The sequence below is a fragment of the Camelus bactrianus genome, chromosome 22 (genome assembly GCF_048773025.1).
Source record: "Camelus bactrianus isolate YW-2024 breed Bactrian camel chromosome 22, ASM4877302v1, whole genome shotgun sequence".
Lineage (NCBI taxonomy): Eukaryota > Metazoa > Chordata > Mammalia > Artiodactyla > Camelidae > Camelus > Camelus bactrianus.
Genome location: NC_133560.1, coordinates 11,937,381 through 11,961,392, shown reverse-complemented (window position 1 = coordinate 11,961,392; position 24,012 = coordinate 11,937,381). Strand labels below are relative to the sequence as shown.

The 24,012-nt window shown below is 45.5% G+C and overlaps 1 protein-coding gene across 2 annotated transcripts; it reads left to right on the top strand.

Annotated features, from left to right (window-relative positions):
* Positions 1–1,273: 1,273 nt before the first annotated feature.
* On the top strand, positions 1,274–23,716 carry GABRP (gamma-aminobutyric acid type A receptor subunit pi). Of its 2 annotated transcripts, XM_010972253.3 has the most exons (10): positions 1,280–1,601; positions 6,122–6,215; positions 6,684–6,802; positions 10,966–11,033; positions 11,803–12,020; positions 13,346–13,428; positions 16,750–16,887; positions 17,373–17,525; positions 18,032–18,219; positions 21,757–23,716. In XM_010972253.3, the coding sequence occupies exons 2-10, from the start codon at positions 6,163–6,165 to the stop codon at positions 22,057–22,059; spliced, it is 1,323 nt and encodes a 440-aa protein (XP_010970555.1). In that variant the 5' UTR covers positions 1,280–1,601; positions 6,122–6,162; the 3' UTR covers positions 22,060–23,716. The 2 variants fall into 2 exon arrangements, with proteins under 2 accessions (XP_010970556.1, XP_010970555.1); XM_010972254.3 differs by lacking the exon at positions 18,032–18,219 and having other exon boundaries at positions 1,274–1,601; positions 21,757–21,937.
* The last annotated feature ends 296 nt before the right edge of the window (positions 23,717–24,012 follow it).

Sequence of the window (24,012 nt, the reverse complement as noted above, 5' to 3'; positions counted from 1 at the left end):
CCCACCCCTCCCATCCCCGCCTCCCAGCTCTGAATTGTCTTTGCTACTTTGGAGCCTTTGTTTTATGTGAAAACATCTTGGAAGTTCTGAGAAAAGCCCCAAACCACTTCCCATTCATTGAGAACCTGAAACTGGATCCTCAGCTGTTCCTGTCCCAGTCACCTTCAAGATTCTCAGGTGGAAAGTGAGGCCTCTCAGGAGAAATCAAAGAGATTTCTCTCCAGGCACCTACTCCCTGCCAGCCAGCACAGGGTGCTTGCGAGGCTGGCCGGGCTCCAGGGGCACAGCAAGGAAACTGGTTTAGAGCCAGAGGCGTCTATGGGGCATTGTACACGGAGGCCCGCTCCCCCCTTCCCACCTCCTCTCACTTCCTGCAGCTCCACTTGCTCCCTCTCTTACTCCTCCCCCTGCCTCCCCACCCCCCTCCCACCTCCAGGACCGGGGGGGGGGGGGGGGGGGGGGCAGTCTGGGCAGGAGCTGGGCCATGGCGTCAGGAGGGAAGGAGCCGCTGCGGGGCATGTGCCACAGACTCAGCTCTCTCCCGGGCCTCTCCGTCACACACCCTCCCTGGCTCCCAGCTCTCTCAGGTGGAAGGCCAAGCCGCCAGGGAATTCCTTGTGCCTTCCCACGGGGCTGGAGCCAAGGGGGAGTTTCGAGGCCACTGGCTATGGTGACAGGGAGGATTCAGGCCCCAGAGATTACCGTTGAAGCACTTCTGTTAGGAGGTTCAACTGGCCATGGAGGAAGGATGGTCCTAAAAAGGACTTTGTGAGAAATATAAAATCCTCTGTGTGAGGGATAGGGCTGGGGACGGAGGGGCCATCTAGAAATGTGGCCACATTTCTCCCAGTTTCTCCTGCCTGTTTCTGGGTCGGCCGCCTCAGCCCCTGTCCCCTCTTCTGTTGACCTCTATGCCTCTTTTTGAAACTTCCCAGAGTGGAAAGCAGGATGTCCTAGGTTCTGCAAGCCTCCTTTTACATAGACGGGTCTTCCTGTTGATCTCAAAGAAGGTCTTAAAATACATTACCAGAAATCAGAATTTCAGAACTGGCCAGGTTCTATTTTATGGGTAGGAAACTGAGGAGAGGTGAAGTGGCTTGTCCAGGGTCATCCACACTGCTAACTCCCATTCCACGTTATCAGGATAGAGGTGTGTCTTCCACATTCAGAACAAGAGACTCATCGTCCAGGCATGTGGGTGGGTTCACCCACTTTATTTGACTTTCATGGGTCTTTCTTCTCAAGAGTCTTTTCTGGCTGTGGTCCGGGAGCGTGGCTAAGATACAACTCAGAGTCAGAGCCCTGGCAGCCAGCAGCCATAGCAGCAGCTGGGGATTCCCACATACACCCAGGACCTGGTCAGAGCTCCACCTAGAGGAGGAGCTGCGAGAGGCTCTGCCCACCTGTCTGACTGGCTGGTCCTGCAGCTCTGTCTTCCCACAGAGAGAACCACTCCATCAGAGAGTGGCTGTGTGCCTACATCCAAGAGGTCAGGGCTGATGATGGAGAGAATCTCAGCAACGCAGAAGACCATGCCCTACCTGGAAGCCCAGCCTGAAGACCTGAAGGATCTGTGCTAACAGAGCCTTGGCAGCTGCCTGGTAAGAGAAGTGCTGGCCCCTCCTGGTGCTTGGAGGGAGGAAAGGGAAGGAGATCCAGATACAAGCCCGGCTGGGACTGAGGGAAGGGGGCCAGGTCTGGAATTCGCTAAGCACCTATTTCGTATCAGGTCTCACCATTGTCTGAAGTGCCATCTCTTTTACAGCGGAGGGAACTAAACCTCAGGGAGAAATAACACAATCTCAGAGCAAGTGCAGAGTCAAGATTGGAGGCCCTTCTGTCTGACATGAGAGCTACAGGTGTTCCTCTCTGTGTTGCCCCCCAGGACACACACTGCACAACTTCACCTTCTGTGTTTTTCTTAAGGTGGACCCATGGCAATAATACCTTTCCCCACCTCAGCCTAATTCAGGCTCCACCCCTGCTTCCCAACAAGTGGCTCTGTCTATGCTGAGGTGACTGGTGACAGGGGAATAGTGCCTATGTAAGAAGGAAGCTAGAGTATGACAAATTTGGGGCTCACGGTATTTATGTGATTGAGAGTCCGGAAATGGGAGTGGAAACCTGCACATATTGGAATTACCTCTGCTTCTCAGAGCCAGTCCAGAAAAAGGTGGCATCAGCCACCTGGGTGACCCTGAAGTCCTGTGTCTGACAGTGTCCTTCCTGGGTGATGCCATACTGAGTGCCCTCAAAATGACATCACAGTCGGCTCACACCCTGGGTGACAGAGTGGGGTATATTAGAAAGAGCTTGAGCTTTGGAGTCTCATGGTCATAGAGGGATCACTGAAGTCCCCATGGAAGACACAGAAGGGAGAGGAGAATGAAACTCATGTTTATTGAATGCTTTCCATTCCCATTTGTCAGACGGGAATACTCGCCGAGGTTAAATGACTTTGGTGTGTCTGAATCCAAAGCTGAAGCTCTCTTCTACTGGTAGAGGCGGGATCTTGGCAGAGATCCCCTCAGGGTAGGGTAAGAGTGCATAGGTTGCCCCCGGGACCTCCTGAGTACCGTGTTCCCTGCAGATGTGAAAGGCTAGATGGTTCCAGCCAGAATCTCCAAGGTGTGGCTGCAAGGACAACCCTGGGGGCACTGCCCTCTGGTGGCTCAGTGCACAGCTCTGCCAAATGCCAGTCTCAGCATCTGTATCAGAACTGGTGCCGAAGTTTCCATTCAGGCAGGTGGATACACAAATCATCACTTAATGGTTGGCTCCTCTGCCACATGGGGAGAAGCACCAGCTGCACATGCCACTTGGGACTTGCTCTGAATGCAGCAGTTTATACCAGAGATGGATTTGGTGTAAGAAGGACCAGAGCCTAGTGGAATCCAGTTCAGCCTGGGGAGCTGGGGACTCTCGTCCCAGATGTAGTGCAAAGAACAGGGGCTTGGAAGACCTGGATTCAAATCACAGGCACTTAACGGCCATGTGGCTCAGCCAAATCCCTTCACCAAACTGAGATTCCAGTCTAGAAATTAATACCTATTAGGCCAGACGGTCATGAGAGTTAAATGAGATCAAGCACCAAGCATGGTACTAGTACCTAGAAGCATTTAGAGGGCTTTCTATACTTCTCTTTCCTTCCATTATAAAATGAAACACTCTCAGCAACGTAACCAGAACAAGCAGGGTGAGACGGGATCATATGTCTGGGTCTAGCCGGGGCAAAGCTTCTCAGAGCTTAAGACTCCCTGGAGAAGACTCAGAGGCCCAGGGCTCAGACACTCTCTCTTCCTAATTTAGGATTGGCTACAGGGAAAGCACGATTCAACGGGAGCCTTATTGCCAAAGACTGGATGGTTCCCCAACTTACTTGATCAAGGGCAGTTTCTTACAAGAGAAGGGAGAATTGAATATCCCTAAAGGAGAGTGGAGCTAAATCAAGCCAGACTAGGAAGAAGCTGCGGATGGCCCTGGGCTAGGGGAAGAAACGGGGCATAGTAGGTAGCAGAGTGTCCATAGGCAAGTCTCCACACCTGCGCTCAGCATCTGGAGGGCCCCTGCCCTCCTTCATTCACCTGGCAAATGCAAACACATCCTTCAGAATCAAATGACCTTCTCTGTGACTTCCGTCCTGGCACCGTCTCACCGTTTCCCAGTGGAGCTAACCACTCACTTCCTTTGCATTCCTTCCTTGAGTCCCTTTGCCTTGGCCCTTGTCATAGGACATGCACAGGGAATTTTGTGTTCTTTCACTGCTTACACTCTGCCCTACAAGACAGGAGTTCCTGGGATGCCTCACACGTGTCTGACTCCTAGCAGGATCTCACTGAGCCTTTGGAAAATTGAATGAAGGGATGGAGGGCATGGGAGCCCCTCCATGGAGCCTGGGGATAGGGGGACAGACAGGGGTTGGGAAGATAAACTAAAGGAGAAAAGTTTGATTACGAGCATTGGTGGGTTGGTGATGGTGATTTTACAGCTGGTGTTGTTGATGAGTGAGAAGGGAAAGACAGAGGCAGAGAAACATGACAGAGTGCAGACTTATAGGAGCTTACATATGGGTAAAAGTATCCATTATTGATTTTGTAACAGGGAAAAATTTGGAAATATGTTATATAAATGTTGGTACATTGATTTTATGAAATACCTTGCAGCCATCAGAAAGAATGAGGCAGATCTGTAGGAACTGACATGGAGAGGTCCCGCTGACACTGGGGAAGAGGATGTGTCATCGTGCAATGATTAAAAGTGCCTGGGTCAGCTTGCCTGGATTCAACTCTGCCCCTCACTTGCTGTGTAATCAATCTTGAGACTGCTTCTTATCCTCTCTAAGCCTCAGTTTCTTCATTTGCAAAATAAGGAGAATGGTAGTAACTACTTCAAAAAGTTGTTGTGAGGATTGGAAAGGTTCTTAGCACGGTATAAGCTTGCATTCAATATTCAATAATGATTTGCTATTATTATTGTTAAGTAAAAATGTAAAAAGCAAAAAAAAAATGCAAACTATCATCCAAATTTTACTTTTAAATATTTTTCTCCATGCAAAGATATATCTGTATATAAATATATATGTGGATGTGTGGACAGAACAACTGTTCACAGTGGTTATCTCAGAGGTATGAGACTAGGCAGAAGTGAGGGAGAGATTTACACTGTTTTTCATTAGAAAATTATCACTCTGAACTGGTGTAGCCTGTGAAGTGTGGTACTGCCATTCATTAAAACAGACTAGAGGAAATATGCTCATTTCCAAAGTGGTCCTTATAGAAAATGTACCAAAAAAGAAGTTTCTGCTGTGACTTGTGCTCTGCTTCTCCACTTTGATATCTCAAAGCATCCCACCAATGGCTATGGGTACCCATTTCACAGAAGGGGTAAGCTGTTTTTAAAAATAGAGCTTACTTTTTAGAGAAGTTTTAAGTTCACAGCAAAACTGAGCGCCCCACACATGCACCGCCATCTCCACCATCAACATCCCCCACCAGAGCGGTACATTGGATAAATCAATAAATCTACATTGACACATCATTGAGATTTACACTTTTATACATTTCTATCTCGTTTCCATTTCTACAATAAGCATGTGTTCGTTTTGTTAGTCAAATAATATTAATTAATGGCTGAATCGCACCCTAAGCCCCAGAATGGCTGGACTCCAGAGAGTGGTCTGTTCACAGAGGCTACCACAGAGGAGGGGATGACCCACCCTGGGCTTGCCTGGGAATGGGGCCTGAGCTCCCCCATCCCGAGAATCCCCAGTCTGCTGTCACCAACGTGACGGGTCACAGGCTTGCCTGCCTGGCTCCTGCTGCTCTTTCAGAGACATCTGATAGCAGCTCCCAAACCCATGGAGGCCAGGCCCCTGGGCAACGCCTACCCTGGCAGACTGCACGCATACATGCCGCTCGCCCACACCAGCTGAACAGCTTCAGAGCACACAGGGAGCAGGTACGGGAGGTTGGGAGAGCAGCCAGTGTGACTGGGCGGTGAGGCTGCCAGCCCTGGATCCTGAGTCTCCTCTGACATTCACTAGCACTGTGAGCTTTCCAGGAGCTCTGTTTCCTCATCGCAGTACAGGGGTTAACCCACCACCCCCACGAGGACTTTGCGAGGATCGAGTGAGAAGATGGGTGGGAAAGTACATTCCTTGGCACACAGAGGGCCTCGGGAAGTTTTCATTTCCTGTCTACGTGACTTGGTTAACAGGCCTAGACCCTCGGATAAACAGCATAGTTGGGGGCAGTTTATAGCTGGGGATGTCCTTCCTGGCAAAGTCAGGACAAGGCCAGGGTAAGGACAGTCCTGGGGCTCCCCAAATACACAGCTGAGGATGGACCGGCTACATCTCTGGTCTGGTGGTGAACCACTCTCTAAACAAGTCCTCAGCCCTTACTTGGGTTGGATTTAAAATGTGATCATCCATAATGAAGTCATTCCTGGATGACATTCAGGGAGCAGGAGCGGTGAAGGAAAGGTGTGGAAAGAGACTGCTCCCGGCAGACATGGAGAAGACGCTGTAACTGATGCCCCACAGCCTAGGGGCTGGGCTGGGCTGGGAGGAGGTGAGCCTTTTGGGTTGTCTGCCTCCCACCTGCTCCATCTGTCTCCCCAGGTGATTTCTACTTTGGCCCCTCTCTGCGTAAGCTCTTCAGCATGAGGCACGGTGTCCACCTGGCCTTCCTGTGCCTGAGTCTCTTCGCTGGAAGGTGAGCTTTGCCACCCCACAGTGGCCTTGGTCTGAATTGCTCCGTGTTTTGCATGTGGTGGGAGGGGTTGCAGCTCTTTCTACTTCCCAATGGCAAGACAAAACCTCATCTCTTCACCTCCCTGGCACACCAGGACAATACAACTTCCTGCCATTTATTCTATCTGGAGAACTGAAGCTTCCAAAATGGTCATAGATGGACAAACCCCTTGTGTTTTGGAGGAAGACAGCTGGAGGGTCCCAAATTACCATGACATTGTGATATATGGCCAATGGGTAATAAAATGGGGTGGGAAAAAACATATATTAACTCAGCAGCTGAAAATTAGAGATTTCTCTTCGGGGAGGTCACTGCTGGTACATGGGCACAGCCACACACGTACAGGCAAACACAAGTTCAAGTGTACATGTACACCTGTGTGTCTACATACAAAGAAGCGTGCACACCGAAACCCATTTTCTTTTCCAGGATGTGCATCCAGGGGAATCAGTTTAGCAACGAGGTCAGCAGAAGTGACAAGCTGTCCCTGCCTGGCTTTGAGAATCTCACAGCAGGATATAACAAGTTTCTCAGGCCCAATTTTGGCGGTAGGTCATTCTTTTTGTCCAGGATATCAATTCAAAAAGACAGGAACAGAGAAAATATGGAGACGAGGGTTTCAGGAGGCTTTAGCTGACTGCATTTTCTATCCTGCAGCCTGTTAAGTGTTGGCAGTGATCGATAAGGAGAGCTGCCCATGATTTTTCATGCTACTTTGGAGAAAGCACTTTCTCTGGTCTCTCCACCTGCAGGATAAAGAAACACTTCTCCCCACTAAGGAGGTTACATGGGCCTCCTAACAACCTCGTACACACTGTCTTTCTTCTGCCCACACTTCCAGGGTCATTCAAGGAATTCACTACGTCTCACCAGGACTACTCCATCTGGGTCTTCCTGCCTTAACCTGCCCCCTCAAGGGTAACCCTCTACTCTGCCTCTACTTGACCTGGATGACCCACCTAGGGCCTTTGCCTGCTCAGAATACCTGCTTGTATCCCAGCATCCTCAGCATGGAGTCCAGAGCCCTTTGCATGGACCACCAGGCCCTTCCTAGCCCAGCCTCTGTCTGTCAGTCTCATCTTCCCCAACTCTTCCCCCTTATGCTGGGTTACAAGTGTTCCCCCCGACCTCCTTGGCCTCCCTGATCTCCATGACTTGCTGAGACTGCTTATCTGCCTAGAATGGCTTGGTTCAACTTGAGTCCCCGACCAAATGCCAATTTTCCTTCATGTCTCAGATGAAAGGCTTCCTCTTCTGAGCAGTCCACCCAGATTCCTCCAGGCCCCATCCCCTTTCTTCACATTTTATTTTGAACAACCTCCAAATCATGGCCATTACCTGGTGACACTGTCACTGTCACTGGCTTTATGTTTGTCTTAGCTCTAGGCTACAGCCCCTTGGGGGAATCTTGCTTTGTTTACCTCACTAACTCCAGCAGCAGCTCAGCGCTTGACAGATACCAAGTTGTCAAGATTAAAATCTGTTGAAAGAATGAGGCAAGAAGGGAAAGAAGGAGGCCACCACCCACCTCCTCACAAGGTCTCAGTCTCTCTGTTTATAAAATGCAAGATTGAACCAAGATGGTCACTAACATCTTGTTACCTTGAGCAGAAAGTAGTGGAAAGAGTCTTGGAGTTGAGCAAACTGGAGTTTGGCTCCTGGCTCTACTGCTGGGCAAGCACACCTTAGCTTTCTGAACCTCAGTTTCCCTTTCTGTTATGGGGACATATCATCTACCTCATGGGGAGGCATGAAGGGCATAAATCAGGGTGCAGTCTATTTTAATCCCTTTTCCTTCCTGCTCCTCCTTTAGATGATAAAATTCTCTGGTTGCATCTAGGATTCCTACGTTAGTCCAGGTCCTCTGAGGAGCAGGCACCAAGAAGGGATTTTCTGTGCAAGACATTTAATGGAATCATATTTATGATGAAATACAGGGCAGGAAAAGAAGGAAGCTGGAGAGTTGTCAGACTGCAATGCAGGTCTGACCCCTGGGGAAGGAGCGAGTGAGGGAAGGAAGGTTGCTGGAGGTGTCAGACTACAGTGCAGTTTTAAGTGTGTTTGGAAAGGCCACCCACGAGTCCTTGACCCTTTGGTGCAGCCTCCGTGCCTCCCAGGACCAGGCCTGCGTTAGGATTCTTGCCATGCTCAGCCCCCCCGGTGGGGAGTAGCCCATGGGAAGTGTGGCCTCTGAGCAAGCGTGGTGGTAGATTTCAGAGCACAGTAGCTGGGACCAATCACACCCCTTTCATCCCGAGATCTGAGAGGTGCATCTTCATGGCCACACAATTAGGTCCTGATGCTATGAGATCTAGGGAAGCTTAAACCTCCCCTGGCTTTCCCAGGCCCAGCTGAACACTAAGGACAAGCACGTGAATCTGTGCACCTGGTTAGATCCACTCAACAATTCCTCTGCCTCCCAAATCCCGAATAATTAGGCCAGGACACTATCCTTCCTGTTGCCTGCTTACAGGCCAACAAGGTGCAGGGTCCTTGGGCAAGGTGCTCATTCTGAACCTGGGGTCGACTTAAGGGGACTTGAGGCCCGGATCCACCTGGGCTAAGAATGGGGCGAGGGGTTTTCAGTCAAAAGGAGGAGAAGGCACAACCCTCACCCCTTGTCGTGAGCCTTCAGCACTCTGCCTCCCAACAGAACCTGTACTTGCAAAGCAGCCTCAAGGCCCAAAGAGGGGCTGGTTGTTCTCTGTAATGTCTGTCCACCCAGGTCTAGGACCCTGGGGTCCTTGAGTGACAAGACCTCCACAGGGTTTCTCAGGGACCGAGCTAGACAGCACAGGTTTGCAAGCAGGCCCTCTTGAACTCTGCCCAGGACTTGCCGTTGACCTCTTTCCTAGGAAAAAGCTGCCCTCTGGTGGCACAGCTGACATTTATAATTCGAGGGGAAGAAAGAGCAAGCTCTGGTCCATAAAAAAGCCAACCTTGACTAGACTGCTTAGAAACAAACAACAAAAAACCCACAGTGAGGCTGGAGCTCTCGTGTGTTTTCCATTCTCCATGTCTCACAGGGAGGGCAACGAGCACTGACTGACCCACTGCCCGCTGTGTTCTAGGCACTTAAAATAGATCCTGTAACCTTCCTAGCACAGCCCTTGATGGCTGGTATTAGCTGCTCTATTTTACAGGTGAGATAGTGTAGAACAGAGAGATTTAAGCAATTTGTTCAAGGTGACACCGCTATGAAGTGGCCAGCAGGGGTTTCAAACACTCTGACCCGTTAAGCTCCTTTTTTTGCTGCTGCACCCTTGCTGCCTTGCGGGGCAGAAAGTCAATCAGCACCACACTCCTTCAGCACCTCCCAGGGTCTGCCCTCAGAGCCTTCCCCCTTTTCCACCAAGTATTAACACCAAGTATTAACTTAATTACTCTTAATTGCATTAGCTTTAAAACTCCCAACTCCAAATTCTTACCTATTATTTTGTGGCTTGGTTTCCTCCAATTAACAACTAGGTTGCTCTGTCTGATTCCCCCTAGTTGGATGTTTTTAAGCTTCCTTTGAATTCTGCCTCTCCTTTTCTTGGTTAATGCCATTGTCACAGCTCCCTGAGGCACCCCCAGTTATTTATCACAAGTGAATGCTATTGCACCCATCAACCTGGCGAGGAAAGTTGTTCCTTTTCCAGAATTAGCTGAGATCACGGAAGAGAGGGCGAAGGGAAGGCAAATGCTGTTTACTGAGTGCCTGGTATTAAGTGACAGAAACAGTGCTGGGGGCTTCGTACAGATAATTATTTCCGAGCAGCCTTTGGATGTCCTGCTAGGCAGGCACTTCATGAACATTCCTACTTGCCACCTCCCTGCAAAGAAGTTGTCACATACCCAACCTAATTTAACCCTCTCCATGATGCTCTGCTGTCCTCAGCATTGTTCATACCTGCAGATGAGAAAACTGTAGTTCGGAAAGACTTGGCAACTTCTCCCAGATCCAAACTCCCATCTTTCTGACTCCTGGGCTTTTCTTCCACATCTCAGTGTAAGGAGGAGTCACTGTGCCTGGCCTGGCCTGGCCTGGCCGCTGGGAGTGGTGGCTCTCAGCCTCAGTCCCGAGAACTAAGACAAGCACTCTCAGGATTTCGGGCCCATCTGCCGAGACTCCAGGAGTGAGGCCCAACATCTGTGCACAGACCAAGTGGGATGGTTCTGCAGTTCCAAATAGCTTAGGGCTCCTGGAGAGCAAAGGAAGAGGAGGAAAAGTGTCAGGAGGGGGCGTGGGAGCTCGACCGTGAGCAGTCTTACACGCCATCTTGTGGTAAATCCACTTGGTTGAGGGGGGAGAAATATTTTTGTGTACAAATTCCCAAACCTCTATTACATTTCTAAACAATGAGCCCCTGGCAAGCACCATAGGAAAAACCCTCCAAATAAGAAGTAGCAAATACCACTACATTCTTTAAAATATGCACTCATGAATATAGTATTTGTGTATTTATGTATCTGGCTAACTATATATTTGTGCATTTGTTTTCGTATAAAAGGGAGGCACACTCTGCACAATGGTTCCTCCTGAGGTGGGGAGGATAGAAACTAACCTTTTACTTTATATACTTCTAAAGTGTTTAGAATTTTCCAACAGGCAAGTGTTACTTTTGTAATTTTCTAATATATATGTATTTTTAATTGTGCTGAAGGAGGGTTAGGAAAACTTCCGTTTGTGTTTCTACGTAAGTCTTTCCGGTTTCTTCTTCACTCTTAGGAGACCCTGTTCAGATAGCACTGACTCTGGACATTGCGAGTATTTCCAGTATTTCCGAGAGTGACATGGTAAGGCTGGCCTCCTCATCTCCCACGCAACGAGCCCCTCTCCTTGTGCTTGATGCAAATACATTTTCTAGCTACTCACAGCAGAGCAGAGACTTCCTTGCAGTGGCAGAAGCTGGAGACCTACCCTAAAACTCAAGACAGCGGAAGATGCTTGTAAAACAGATCTTCTGAGTATCAGGAGGGAAGTGGATCCAAAGGCCAGGAGGGGAGAAACAATGGAGTGGAGTGGGTGCATCTGGTGAGGGATAAACTGGGGGAAAAGAATGAAAGAGCAGGGGCAGCTTGAATATCACGTGGTCCCTCACAGAGGGAGAGACAAGCAGATGAAAACCAGCAATCACATAACTGCTTTTGCCCCACCTCTCACTTGAAAGAACACATTAGAGACAAGATGACATTAAAGGCAGTTTGCCAAGAGGGTCCACGGTAGATTCCGGGTAAATCCGGGACAACCTAAGCACTTTGCTCATCAAAACTGTCAACTTGGTGGGGACTTTGTGATGAAGGGCAAGTAAGTTAAGGCCCTGAACATGCTCCTGTGGGGTTCCTAGGCAACGGGCGTTATTATCTAGAATAAATAAGGTGCTTTGCTCTCTTACTGCTACAGGCCACCAGCTCAAGACAAACTTTATTCAGCCATGTGTAGTGCAGTATGTGCTCGTGACCTCAGTGGAGGTGGGGAGGGGAGGAGGATGATCCCTTTTCTTCCATGTTCTGAGTCTTTCCCCACCCCCACCCGCCCACTTCCCCTCCCTGGCTGCCCACTCAGGACTACACAGCCACCATATACCTCAGACAGCGCTGGACAGACCCGCGGCTGGTGTTCGAAGGCAACAAGAGCTTCACTCTGGATGCACGCCTCGTGGAGTTCCTCTGGGTGCCAGACACTTACATCGTGGAGTCCAAAACGTCCTTCCTCCACAAAGTCACTGTGGGAAACAGGCTCATCCGCCTCTTCTCCAATGGCACAGTCCTGTATGCTCTCAGGTACCGGGGCACCTGCCGCCTCAGAGTTGGAGGGGATAGGTCTGAAAGAAAAGGCAGAGATAACATCTTGGGCAGTTCTGACCAGCACTGGGATAACCATTCCAAAGTGTCCCCCTGCTCATGTACCTGCCTTCTTAGATCCTTGTTCCCTGGCAGAGGGGCTCTCTCTCTCTCTGAGTCCAGTTTGGGTCAACAAGCATCTACTGAGAAGGCGTGCTCTGTGCCAGGCCGGTGCTGGACCTGAGGATTCGGAGCTGAATAAGACGTTGTCCTGACACAGACACACCACCAGATGAAGACAGGCACTGGGGGCCCAAGGCGGGGAGTAGGTTAGTGGTTTGGAGTGATGCTAGAGGATGCTTTCACAGGACTCTGAGTTGAATCTCAAAGAGTAAACGGAGGTCAGCCAGGAAGAGGCAAGGGGAACAGCAAGAGCAAACAGGTGATACAAGGAACTTTCATTTCATGTTGCTCAGTGAGGCTGGGATGGCTCCAGAATGCATCTTTACTTACCTGAGTCGTTCTTGCACAGACAGAGAATCAAAGTACCGTCCCCCGAAGCCTCACCACCTGCAGTCGCAGGCTGCCCTTTGCCGCCTCCCCAAACCACTGAGACCAAAACTTCCGCTCATCCAACTGTTCACCAAGTCGCTGGTTGGCAGGAACAGGAAAGATGCCCCTGGGGTGCGGCATGAGGCAGCCCACAGGCAGAGGACTCATCGCTGCCTGTGCCAGGGCTGGACAAGGACTCAAGGACTGCAAACCTAACAGTCCCAGGGGCCCTTGGGAGAAGGCCAGGAACCAAATATTCGTGAGGCTGATCTTAAATGCCAAGCGAGAGGCTGAAGTTATAAAACAAGGACTGAGCTAAGCCCCAGTTTCCTCAGTAGCAAAAGGAGAATAATAATATTTCCTACCTCATAAAGCTGTTGTAAACATTCAAAGGGATAATGCACATGAAGCACTTTGTTTAGGGACGGGCTCCTCGTGGGTTTGTCATAAAGATAAATGTTAAAAACTGGCTGCAAAAGCATCTCAAACAAGTGAATGAGTGACTCTGTTCTGTAATATTGTTGCAAGGTTGCCTCTGAATTGCCAACATTCCAACTTCCTCTGCTCTGGACTCCAGAGTCTGGAGTCTTGCAAGTATTGCTTAGCATGAAAAAACTCAGGACTGTTTTGAATGCAGGCACCACATTCACTGTAAGAGTCAAGGTGGAAGTCCTCTTGGAGTGGCCATTAAGTACATGCTTAAGCATATGGGAGTATATGCTTTCTATAGCAACCTCGTAACACTGCCTATGAACCCATTTTTCCTTTCTTAGAATCACAACAACTGTTGCATGTAACATGGACCTGTCTAAATACCCCATGGACACACAGACATGCAAGCTGCAACTAGAAAGCTGTGAGTATTTTCTGGGGGGACTTAGATCTGCGTATTCATGAAAAGTGTCCTATACAGAGTGGCCCTTCTTTTCCTGATGTCGGTTACAATGGGTTCAGTCCTTCTGGATATATATCCAGAGAGATTAAGAGGCTGCGCAAAAACAAACCTTCCGACGTTACATCTTTGGGGGAGGACCATTGTGCATTGGCACCAAATATTTCCACCTAAAAGTGGACAGGACAGCCAAGGAAATGGGGGACAATAAGATTAGGAGGGGACCTCAGAATCTGCTAAGGCACGGAAGCCAGAAAGAATACAGCAGAGGTTAGAAATGGCAAATACACAAAGCAATCATTGGCGTTTGTCGCACAACTGCTTCCAACCTCTAAAAGAAATTGTTTGATGTATACAAAGCTTAATACAATAAGGCTAGTAACTGGGCATCTAAACTGCAATCTGGGGATTTGCTTTTGGTGAGGAATGAGGACTCTAAGCTGATGGGTGTCAAATGAATTCCTGGCACTGTGAGTGATCTCCTTGGTTCCTTAGTAAACCACTCTGAAATGCCCACCAAACCTGTGGAGGTGGCAACTGTGATACGTGTCCTGGGAACACAATGCCACATTTAGGAGATATTAAGGCATCAAGGCATGTCTTGTGCAAGGAGGAAAAACTATAGCTAAGCACTGGAAAGCAGTGGGCACTTCTTACATGAGGACACAAGTGGCCAACATCCAAGAAGCACAGCCATTATGAGGCAGCAGTCATTATTCAGAGGTAGACATTTAATTAAACACTCAGGCAGGCAGATTAATTACCTTATTGATTAAATGCATGTAATATAGCTGGTTGGGGGCAGACTAAAATTTGAGGTTATCAAAAAGAGAACTCATTTTCAGCCCCACATAGAAGAAGCAATTGCCCTCCATGGGTGGCTCTGCTCAACTCAAATCCCCAGAGTGAGATTTTCCTAGAAACTTCAGCACTCTGCTTGTACAAATACCATCCCCAGGGAGCAGAGGAAGCTTTCACTGGATGTTTATTAGCAGTTATTTGGGTACAGAAACCTCACCAAGGGCGTTTTTCCTGAACTCCAACCCTAGAAAAGAATTGATACCATCCCACAATTGCCCATTTCCACCCAGGGACAGAGCAATGAGAATGTAATGATTCTGAGCATTTATTAGTCGTAAAAGCAAAGTATCTAAATAGACGCTTGTACAACTCACTTTTCAAGGTATTTTTTTTCCCCTTTGGGATCCGAGGCCTCTTTGGACAGCTAGCTTCAGTAAGTTTGGGGGTGCTTCCAAGGGAAAGCCCACAGATAATTTTTACCTGGAAATCCTCTAAGAGCTCATGACTACTTCTCCACCTTATGGGGGGGGAGATAACCACTGATAGACAGTGGATACCATAAGCTAAGATGTTAACAAAATGTTAGTCCCAACACTGGCATCCCATTTCCCAGTAGCCTTGAAAAATGAAGGTCCACGTTTACGATCACTGGGCTTTTCCAGGCACTAGCTGTGTGACTTTGGGTGAGTAGAACTAACCTCATTTGCCTCATCAGTGAAGCAGAAAAACTAGTAGTATTTGGCACAAAGAGTTATTTTGTAACAGCTTTATAAATTGCACAACATAAAATTCGTATCATTTTAAGTGTACAATTCAAAGGTTTTTGGTAAATTTTCCAAGTCGTCCAACCAATGTCCAACCATTTCCATTGCCCCAAAGTGCCCATTTACAGTCACTCCCCATTGCCACCACCATCTCCCAAGCAACCACTAACCTGTCTCTATGAATTTGCCTTTTCTGGATATTGCATATAAGTGGAATCAAATAACACGTGGCCTTTTGCATCTGGCTTCTTTCACTTTGCATAATGTTTTTGAGGTTCATACATGATGGAGCATGCGTCAGTACCTCATTCCTTTTTTATGGCTTTATTCCAGACTAAAGAATACACGTAGTACAAGTTGTTCTGCCTTGTTTCCACCTTTCAGCTGTTATGAATAGTGCTGCTGTGAAAATTTGTGTACATGTCCTTTTGTGGACATGGTTTGATTTCTCCTGGACATATACCTAGAACAGAAATGCTGGGTCAAATTGATGTTTACATTTTCAAGAAGCTGCCAAACTGTTTTCCAAAGTGGTTGCACCGTTTTACATTTCCATCGGCAGTGTTCCAGCTTCTCCACATTCTCACCATCTGTTATTGTCTGTCTTTTTCATTACAGACAATCTAGTGAATGTGAAGTGGCATCTTACTGTAGTTTTGATTTACATCTGTCCAAGGACTAATGATTGTGAGCATCTTTTCATGTGCTCATTAATCATTCATCTATCTTCTCAAAGATATCATTTGAGGATTAAATGAGATGATAACACTGTAAAGCACCTAGAAATGTAAATGGTCATTAAATGACACATTATCATCGTCATCCATGGGCTATGGTATTAAACTTTCTTGAGGTACAATCCTGGCTTTGTTTTTCATCTGCCTTGTTATCCTGAGAAAATTATGCAATCTCTCTGAATGTGATAATTTTTCATGTATAAAATGGGCAAAAACATTACCGTTTCTCAATTTGAAGGCACAGCATTTATTAAATAATAACATTTTAGGGAAAATGTAAGCTGTACTTTATATATATATATCAACTGTAAGACCCATTTCAATTTCATAAGATGTAAAAAAAATAGCTTTTACAAAATGAAAAAATATAGAGGTGTGCCTTGCAAGCTTCTAAGAATCTTAGACACAAAATGTGTAAAGGACTTAACATAAATGTTTAATAAAAGGTAGCTATTACTACTATCATCAACTATATTGGTAAAACTGCTTTGAGATTTATCAAGCAACTATATTTACAGACACCAATAAAGTGGTTGGCTGCAGGTTTTTTGTTTTTGCATTTATGCCAATATGGAAATATGAACAGATAGACTGTGAAGTCCCTGAGAACACTCTCCAAGGTGTTAGACTGTCCTGAAAGGCAATATCTAGCATAGTATTCCTTTGCTAGATACGTGTTCAATAAATATGATTTAAATAATGAGGGAGGCCACTTCTAGTAGCTTATCATCTACCAGGTCTATACAATGCTCAGCATAGAACCCGTTCTCAATTGATGGTGAAAAGCCCCTAGCAGGTCATCTCATTCTGAGTAGATGCTGCAATTACACTTGAGAAATCATGCCCAGTTTTGCATGGGATCATCCCTGGACTTAGCACTGTCAAAAAGACAGAGCTCCTGATGTCTCCAGATCGTAGCATCTTCCCGAACAGTTCAATCTGCTAACTTCCTGCACTGACCACGGCACTGTTTCACTTGCCAGGGGGCTATGATGGGAACGACGTGGAGTTCAGCTGGCTGAGAGGGAACGACTCGGTTCGCGGGCTGGAAAACCTGCGGCTTGCACAGTACACCATACAGCAATATTTCACCTCAGTTACCAGGTCACAGCAGGAAACAGGTAACTCATGGGACAAAATGCATGAATGCAAAATAGCTGAGTTGCATCCTGGGTCAGAAATATCATCTCTTTTCCTCTTGATCCCTTTGGGGCCCAGGAACCCCTCCTCAGTGTGGTGGGGCAGCAGCGTTTGAGCGTGGCACTTCTACCTGCTCCACACCCACTGCTGAAATGGTCCCCAGGGGGCTCGCAGTCTAGTGAGGCCGATGTCAAGGAAACCAGCAGTCCCGAGGCTGCAGGACTGTCATGGGTGAGAAAGGCACAAGAAGATGATCGTGGGTGGGGGCATCTGCACTCCCACAAACCCCATTCTACACAGCCGTGATTTCTTTCATTGAAACTATAATGACAGTTCACGATTAACTACGCTTCGGTGAATAACAGATGGCTTAATGTGAAGATAGCTAAGTTAAACACCCCACAAGGAAACCACTCTGCTAGTAGGTGAGCAGGCATGATTTCTTATCCCTTGTTCATCCCTTCAGGAAATTACACGCGATTGGTCTTGCAATTTGAGCTTCAGAGGAATGTCTTGTATTTCATTTTGGAAACCTACGTTCCTTCCACCTTCCTGGTGGTGCTATCCTGGGTTTCTTTTTGGATCTCCCTTGATTCAGTCCCTGCAAGAACCTGCATTGGTAAGTAGCTCCAACGGGAGACTTCAAAGAACTAGATTATTAGGTCCTGATGTATTTACTTCTTTAACCTACTATTGTTTTCATTGATATTCACAGGGCAGTTCCAGGAGCTGGTTTCTTTAGAGAGTCTTTTACAGAGAGAGACAGAGAGATAGAGACAGAAAGAGACTACTTTAGGAATAGCGCATTTTTAAACTTGTGTTTTACAGTGATAGATAAGGAAGAATTGTGAGTAGATGGTCTACTGACAGTTATTTGGCTTCCCGAACATCACCATCCTGTGAGAAGACAGAAGGTGAAACATTTAGAAAATCTTATCACTCATATCTGTACAAAATGGGCAAATCAACCCTGTTCCAGAAGGGAACTATGTTCCAAAATGAGCTATGTTCTGTTTCTGAGTCCCATCACTACCTTGCCAACTCCTGAATGGAGACAGCATGCCAGGTGATGATGGAAGGTTCGCTGGCTGCTGACGTGGGCACACTGCTTACCTGTCTTCCCAGGAGTGACCACCGTATTGTCAATGACCACACTGATGATCGGGTCCCGCACTTCTCTTCCTAACACCAACTGCTTCATAAAGGCCATCGATGTGTACCTGGGGATCTGCTTTAGCTTCGTGTTTGGGGCCCTCCTGGAATACGCAGTTGCCCACTACAGCTCCTTACAGCAGGTGGCAGCCAAAGATAGGGTAAGAATTTTGAGGGTCCTGTATATGGTTCATCACCTATGCCGTATGCTGGTCTGTAGAGATGACCTGGACCTGGTTCCTGCCCCCAATGATTCACTTTGCACCAGTGATTTTCATCCTTGTTTGGGTGGGAGGATCCGGAAATCATGACACCTCTTTAAAAAGATTGCTCTTTTTGCTAAATACAATGAGATATTAATATGTGTAATTTTCCAGCAGAAAATAACTGTTTTCTGTATGCAGCATAAAATCAACCACAAGAACAAGCATCTATGAAAAACCCAGTATCAAACCAAACATGATCAGCTGCTTATAAGTTTCAGATTAATACGTATTTACTATTTATTCTTTTGTTGTATTCTTGTTTTCTTCAATTATACAAGGAATGGTTTACTGAAAAAGGTATAGAAAAATTATGTTGTGGCAAATTTCATGATTAGCATATTTTTCTGTTAACTGGGAAAGACTCATTATCTGACTTAGCAGTGAAACACCACAGTCCAGCTCTCAGAAAAATAATAATGATTATTATCAATTGAGCATGTATGTGCCACCCATAGTCACAAGCTTTTTGCAAATATTACATCATTTTAAATGTTCATAACCACCCGGGAAGGCTATCTCCATTTTTATAGTTTTTGTAGTTTTATAGGAATCTGAGGCATGGGAAGGTAAGTGACTTATCCAAGGGGACACAGACAGTAAGAGTCAGAGCTGCGATTCGAACAAATCTTCTTGGTTCCCAGCCTGACACTTATCTGCTATTTCCACTTGCAGTAGGCAATGGGCCATACCCTTAACTATTATTCTCTGCAAGCCCATGGAACCCTGGGATTCTTTGGAAGCCCAATTTCATGGACATTGGCATAGTAAAGCTCATGCTAACAGGCAAGAAAATGATAGGGGTCCAGTGCAGAGGAGCTGTCCACCTTTAGGAAAGTGCCAGGACTACAAAGGGTCTGATGGTAAGGAAACAAATTCAGAATAGCCCAAATATCCAGTTGCCTTTTCTTGTGTTTGACTATCATGAACAATTTTTCACACAGTCGTATTACTCAAGTACAAAAGGCAAATGATCATATGTGCCAGCCAAAGAATATGGATTTCATTCATTTTACTCCCTATCAGCTTCCTTTTTAATATTTGTTGCTTGTAGATTTTTTGATGATAAGCCATTCTGTCAGATGTGAGGTGATGTTTTACTGCTGTTTTGATTTGTATTTTTCTAATAATTGGATGCGTTGAGTATCTTTTCATGTGCCTGTTAGTCATCTGGATGTCTTCTTTGGAAAAATGTCTATTCAGGTCTTCTGCCCATTTCTCAGATTGGCTTGTTTTGTTTTTTTGGTATTGAGTTGTATGAGCTATTTATATATTTTTGAATTAACCCCCTGTTGGTCATATCATTTGCAAATATTTTCTCCCCTTCAGTAGGTTGTCTTTTCATTTCATTGATGGTTTCCTTTGTTGTGCAAAAACTTTTAGGTCTAATTAGGCCCCATTTGTTTATTTGTTTCTGTTTCTTTTTGTCTTAGGAGAGTGATCCCAAAAAAATATTGCTCTAATTTATGTCAAAGAATGTTCTGCCTATGTTCTCTTCTAGGAGTTTTAGGGTTTCAGGTCTTACATTTAGGTCTTTAATCCATTTTGAGTTTACTTTTGTACATGGTGTGAGGAAATGTTCTAATTTCATTCTTTTACATGTAGCTGTCCACTTCTTCAGCACCACTTATCAAACTAACTGTCTCTTCTCCATTGTATATTCTTGTCTCCTGTGTCATTGATTAATGGACCATAGGTTCATGGGTTTATTCCCAGGCTATCTATTCTTTTCCATTGATCTGTGTGTCTGTTTTTGTGCCAGAACAATGCTGTTTTGATTACTGTAGCTTTGCAGTATAAAGTCAGGGAAGGTGATACCTCCAGCTCTGTTCTTTTTTTTCTCAAGATTGCTTTGGCAATTTGGGGTCTTTTTTCCAAATAAATTTTAGGATTATTTGTTCTGGTTCTGTGAAAAATATGGGCATTTTGATAGAAATTGTATTAAACCTGTCAACTGCTTTGAGTAGTACACATATTTTAACAATATTAATCCTTCCAATCCAAGAGCATGGGCTATCTTCCCATTTCTTTATGTCATCTTTGATGTCCCTCATCCCTGTTTTATAGTTTTCAGAGTATAAGTCTTTCACCTCCTTATTTAAATTTATTCCAAGGTATTTTATTCTTTTTGATGTGATTTTACGTGGGATTGTTTTTGCTTTTCCCTTCTGATAGTTCATTATTAGTGTATAGAAAAGCAACAGATTTCTCTGTATTAATACTGTATCCTGCAACTTTGCTGAATTCATTAGTTTTAATAATTTTTTGGTGGAGACTTGAGGATTTATATATAAGTATCATGCCATCTGCCAATAATGACAGTTTTCCTTCTTTCCTTCCAATTTGGGTGCCTTTTATTTCTTCTTCTTATCTGATTGCCATGGTTACAACTTCCAATACTATGTTAAATAGAAGTCGTGAGAGTGGGCATCCTTGTCTTGTTCCTGTTTTAGAGGAAAGGATTTCAGCTTTTTACTGTTGAATAAGATGTTAGCAGCAACTGTTGCCCTTGCTCTGCTCAGCCAGAGCCGTGGGTCCAAGTCCTCTTTGTTGCTCACCACCGATCACTCCCCTAGCCTCCACCACCTCCACCCAGTTGTGGAGCCGCACCGCAGGGCAGGCAGGGCCAATGTAGACTCTCTGTGTGTATGGAGAGGGAGGTGAGCTGTGGTAAAGCAGCCACGACCAAAGTCCTGGGCTGCTTCTGATGAGCTGCTTGATTAAGTGTCAACAATGGAGCTGCCGCCCCACCCAGACTCAACCCTGGGACTGGGTCGCCTCTGCATTCCACGGCTGAGTTTTCCTCCCAGTCCACATGCTATGCTGTCCCAGCCATGGTGGAGAATGGCAACTCCCTGGAGTTGCAAGGAGCGTCACTATTTCTGTTTGTGTGACAAAGACCTTAAGACATAGCTGATTTCTGTTTACTCTCATAATCAGTTATTCCCTCCTCCCTGGAAGAGAAGAGAATTCATCAAACACCTACTAAATGCTTTACATAACTTATACTATTTAACCTTCCCATCAGTCTCAAGAGGTAAGTATTAATATCATCAACATTTTGCAGAAAAGGAAATCAAGTTCTAAAGAGATTAAGGTGACTAAAATTTCACAACAGTGATAGGCAGAATGGGATCTGAACCCAGGTCAGGTAGCTTCAAAGCCTGAGCAATTAACGTTTAACACAAGGCTCTGCATATCTAGAGTGGGCAATGGTTACTCTTCCCATTACACAAGCTGATGACCTAGGGACGGGTGCTTACAAGCAGGATAACAGGACTGCCAAGTCTTGCTTACCAGTCAGTTTATGAGGCACTCAGTACCACTCTCCATTAAATCCAGTTATTCAATACTAAGGCCTTTAAGTATAAAAATACTACTTATTTATTTTGCCGAGTCAAGTCTATCAAGCTAACTTCCCTGTTTATGAACTAGGGGAAGGCGAAGGAAGTGGAAGAGGTCAACATTACTAACATCATCAACAGTTCCATCTCCAGCTTTAAACGGAAGATCAGCTTTGCCAGCATTGAAATTTCTGGTAATGACGTCGACTACAGCGACTTGACGATGAAAACCAGTGACAATTTCAAGTTTGTCTTCCGAGATAAGATGGGCAGGATTGTCGATTATTTCACAATTCAAAACCCCAGTAACGTTGATCGATATTCCAAACTACTATTTCCTTTGATTTTTATGCTAGCCAATGTATTTTACTGGGCATACTACATGTATTTTTGAGAGTATGCCGAATTGTCTGCATGCCATAGGTCTTCAGCAGGACAAGGTAATGATGTAAATGATATTCTAAGCCAAGCGTTCACCCTAACCCAATGGTGCTACAAGTGACTAAAGTAACATTTAAGCATTTCTCCTCAAAGAATGGACTCCCAACCATTATTTAGGCATTATAGAGTCTTTTTTTTTTTTTTATTGAGTTAGAGTCAGTTTACAATGTTGTGTCAACTAGGCATTATAGAGTCTTGTAATAGAAACTTCAACCCATTCCTTTTTTTATCCTTTCAAAAGACATCCTACGGAGTCCAATATTACAAACCTACTCAAGGCTGACTGCTCAGTGGCTCCCTGGTCTGCATTTACCTCATATTAAAAATGAGAAGGGGGCCATTACATGTGTTGAGTCAAGTGTCAGGTTGTTTCTACATTAATCATACATGCTACTTACTAAATCTCTACAGTGCTTATAAAATACAGTGTGGCCTACTTAGGGAGTAACATTTTTTAGTTTTTGTTTCTGATTAAAATGAAATGTGGGCTTAAGATCATTCACTGGAAGTCACTGCACTAAATACCAAGATGAGTTTTTAATAAGATATTTAATGCCACACCAGAACTGTTCCCGTATTCTAATAAGTCCTACCATTGAAAAATCAAATGTAAGTGAAGAAAAACTTAGTGGATCAATAATCTCAAACATAGATCCTTGTTTCTAAGATATAATGGATTCCCCAAACTGGGAGAGCTCTGGAACTTTATTGCCCCGTTTGACTTATCTTTTCATTTTACTCTCATACACAAGCCAGTCCTAAACAATGCTGAAGCCCTTTCCCCACATCATGGGAAGAAGTGGAAGACCTTTTTTTTTCCCCACTTATTCTAAGAGTCTTAATATAGACTGTTGTCACAAAGCCTTACAGAATCAAGTCCATTTCTATCTGCTGTTCTGACACTGAGCAACATTTTGCCTGGAGCAGATCCCCTGCATCCTTCCAAAAGGAGCCTTTATCCCTATGCGCTAATGATCAGGAATGATGCTTATTAGACAGTGAGCTGCATTACGCAGAAACAAGTGGCTTATCACAAGACAGCTTGGCCGTGCTCAGATCCCTGATCTTTCCAGCTGGATTACTTTCAGTGGCTTATCCTGCATGAGTAGAAGAATATTGGTCCTGCGTCCTGAGCTTTCCGAGTAACAATGGGACTTGTTACAGAACCTACATTCAGGCTGCAGGTGAGCTGTCTTTTCCAAGTCCAGCCACTCTCACTCTAATGTAAGAAGCACCTTATGTGCATCCCTGCCACACGGCCAAGCTCAGCCAACAGCACCATAAATGGCAATTTGTGAGTGTGCCATGATATATGATTTTGGTTCAGGCTCAATCTTTTAAGAGAATCTTGCCATCTTTAATTCTTTAGTTTCCTTTTCTAATAAATACATGCATTTACCCTTCATTTCCAAAATAAACCATGGCTTTGGAAGATCATCTCTCTTCTATAATCCCCTGTACCATAGGCTCTCATGCTTTCTCCCTTTATGATTCTTCTCGCAATGCAGTTTCTATGGGTTTGATCACCTGAGCTTTTAACAAAATGTTTTTGATGGGAATGGAAGAATTAAAAGAGGGGAAAAGGGAGAATTAAAAGAGGTGGAATGTGACCGTATGGTTCAGTCAAATTTGTGATTCTTTTAAAAAAGGTCTGAAAGGAAATATCTGCCATGAAATCCCATTCAAGCATTATAATTTTTTAAAAAGCTATAAAGATGTAAAACTGTGAAATAACGATAGCATATTAGCCACCCATGAAATCAAGTGGCCATTTATAGAATATGTGTTTTAAGATCCCATTTGGGAAAGGTATACATCATAAGACAAACTCAGTGGGCTCACACTCCTCCATCCTCGTGTTCCTCCCACCCCAGACAAGTACACATATATATTCACAGACACACAA

Excerpts from the sequence above, each read along its gene's own strand:
- GABRP (XM_010972253.3), top strand. The coding sequence starts at position 6,163 with ATGAGGCACGGTGTCCACCTGGCCTTCCTGTGCCTGAGTCTCTTCGCT. Across the intron at positions 16,888-17,372 it reads CAGGTCACAGCAGGAAACAG|GAAATTACACGCGATTGGTC; the intron begins GTAACTCATGGG and ends TCATCCCTTCAG. Across the intron at positions 18,220-21,756 it reads AGGTGGCAGCCAAAGATAGG|GGGAAGGCGAAGGAAGTGGA; the intron begins GTAAGAATTTTG and ends TTTATGAACTAG.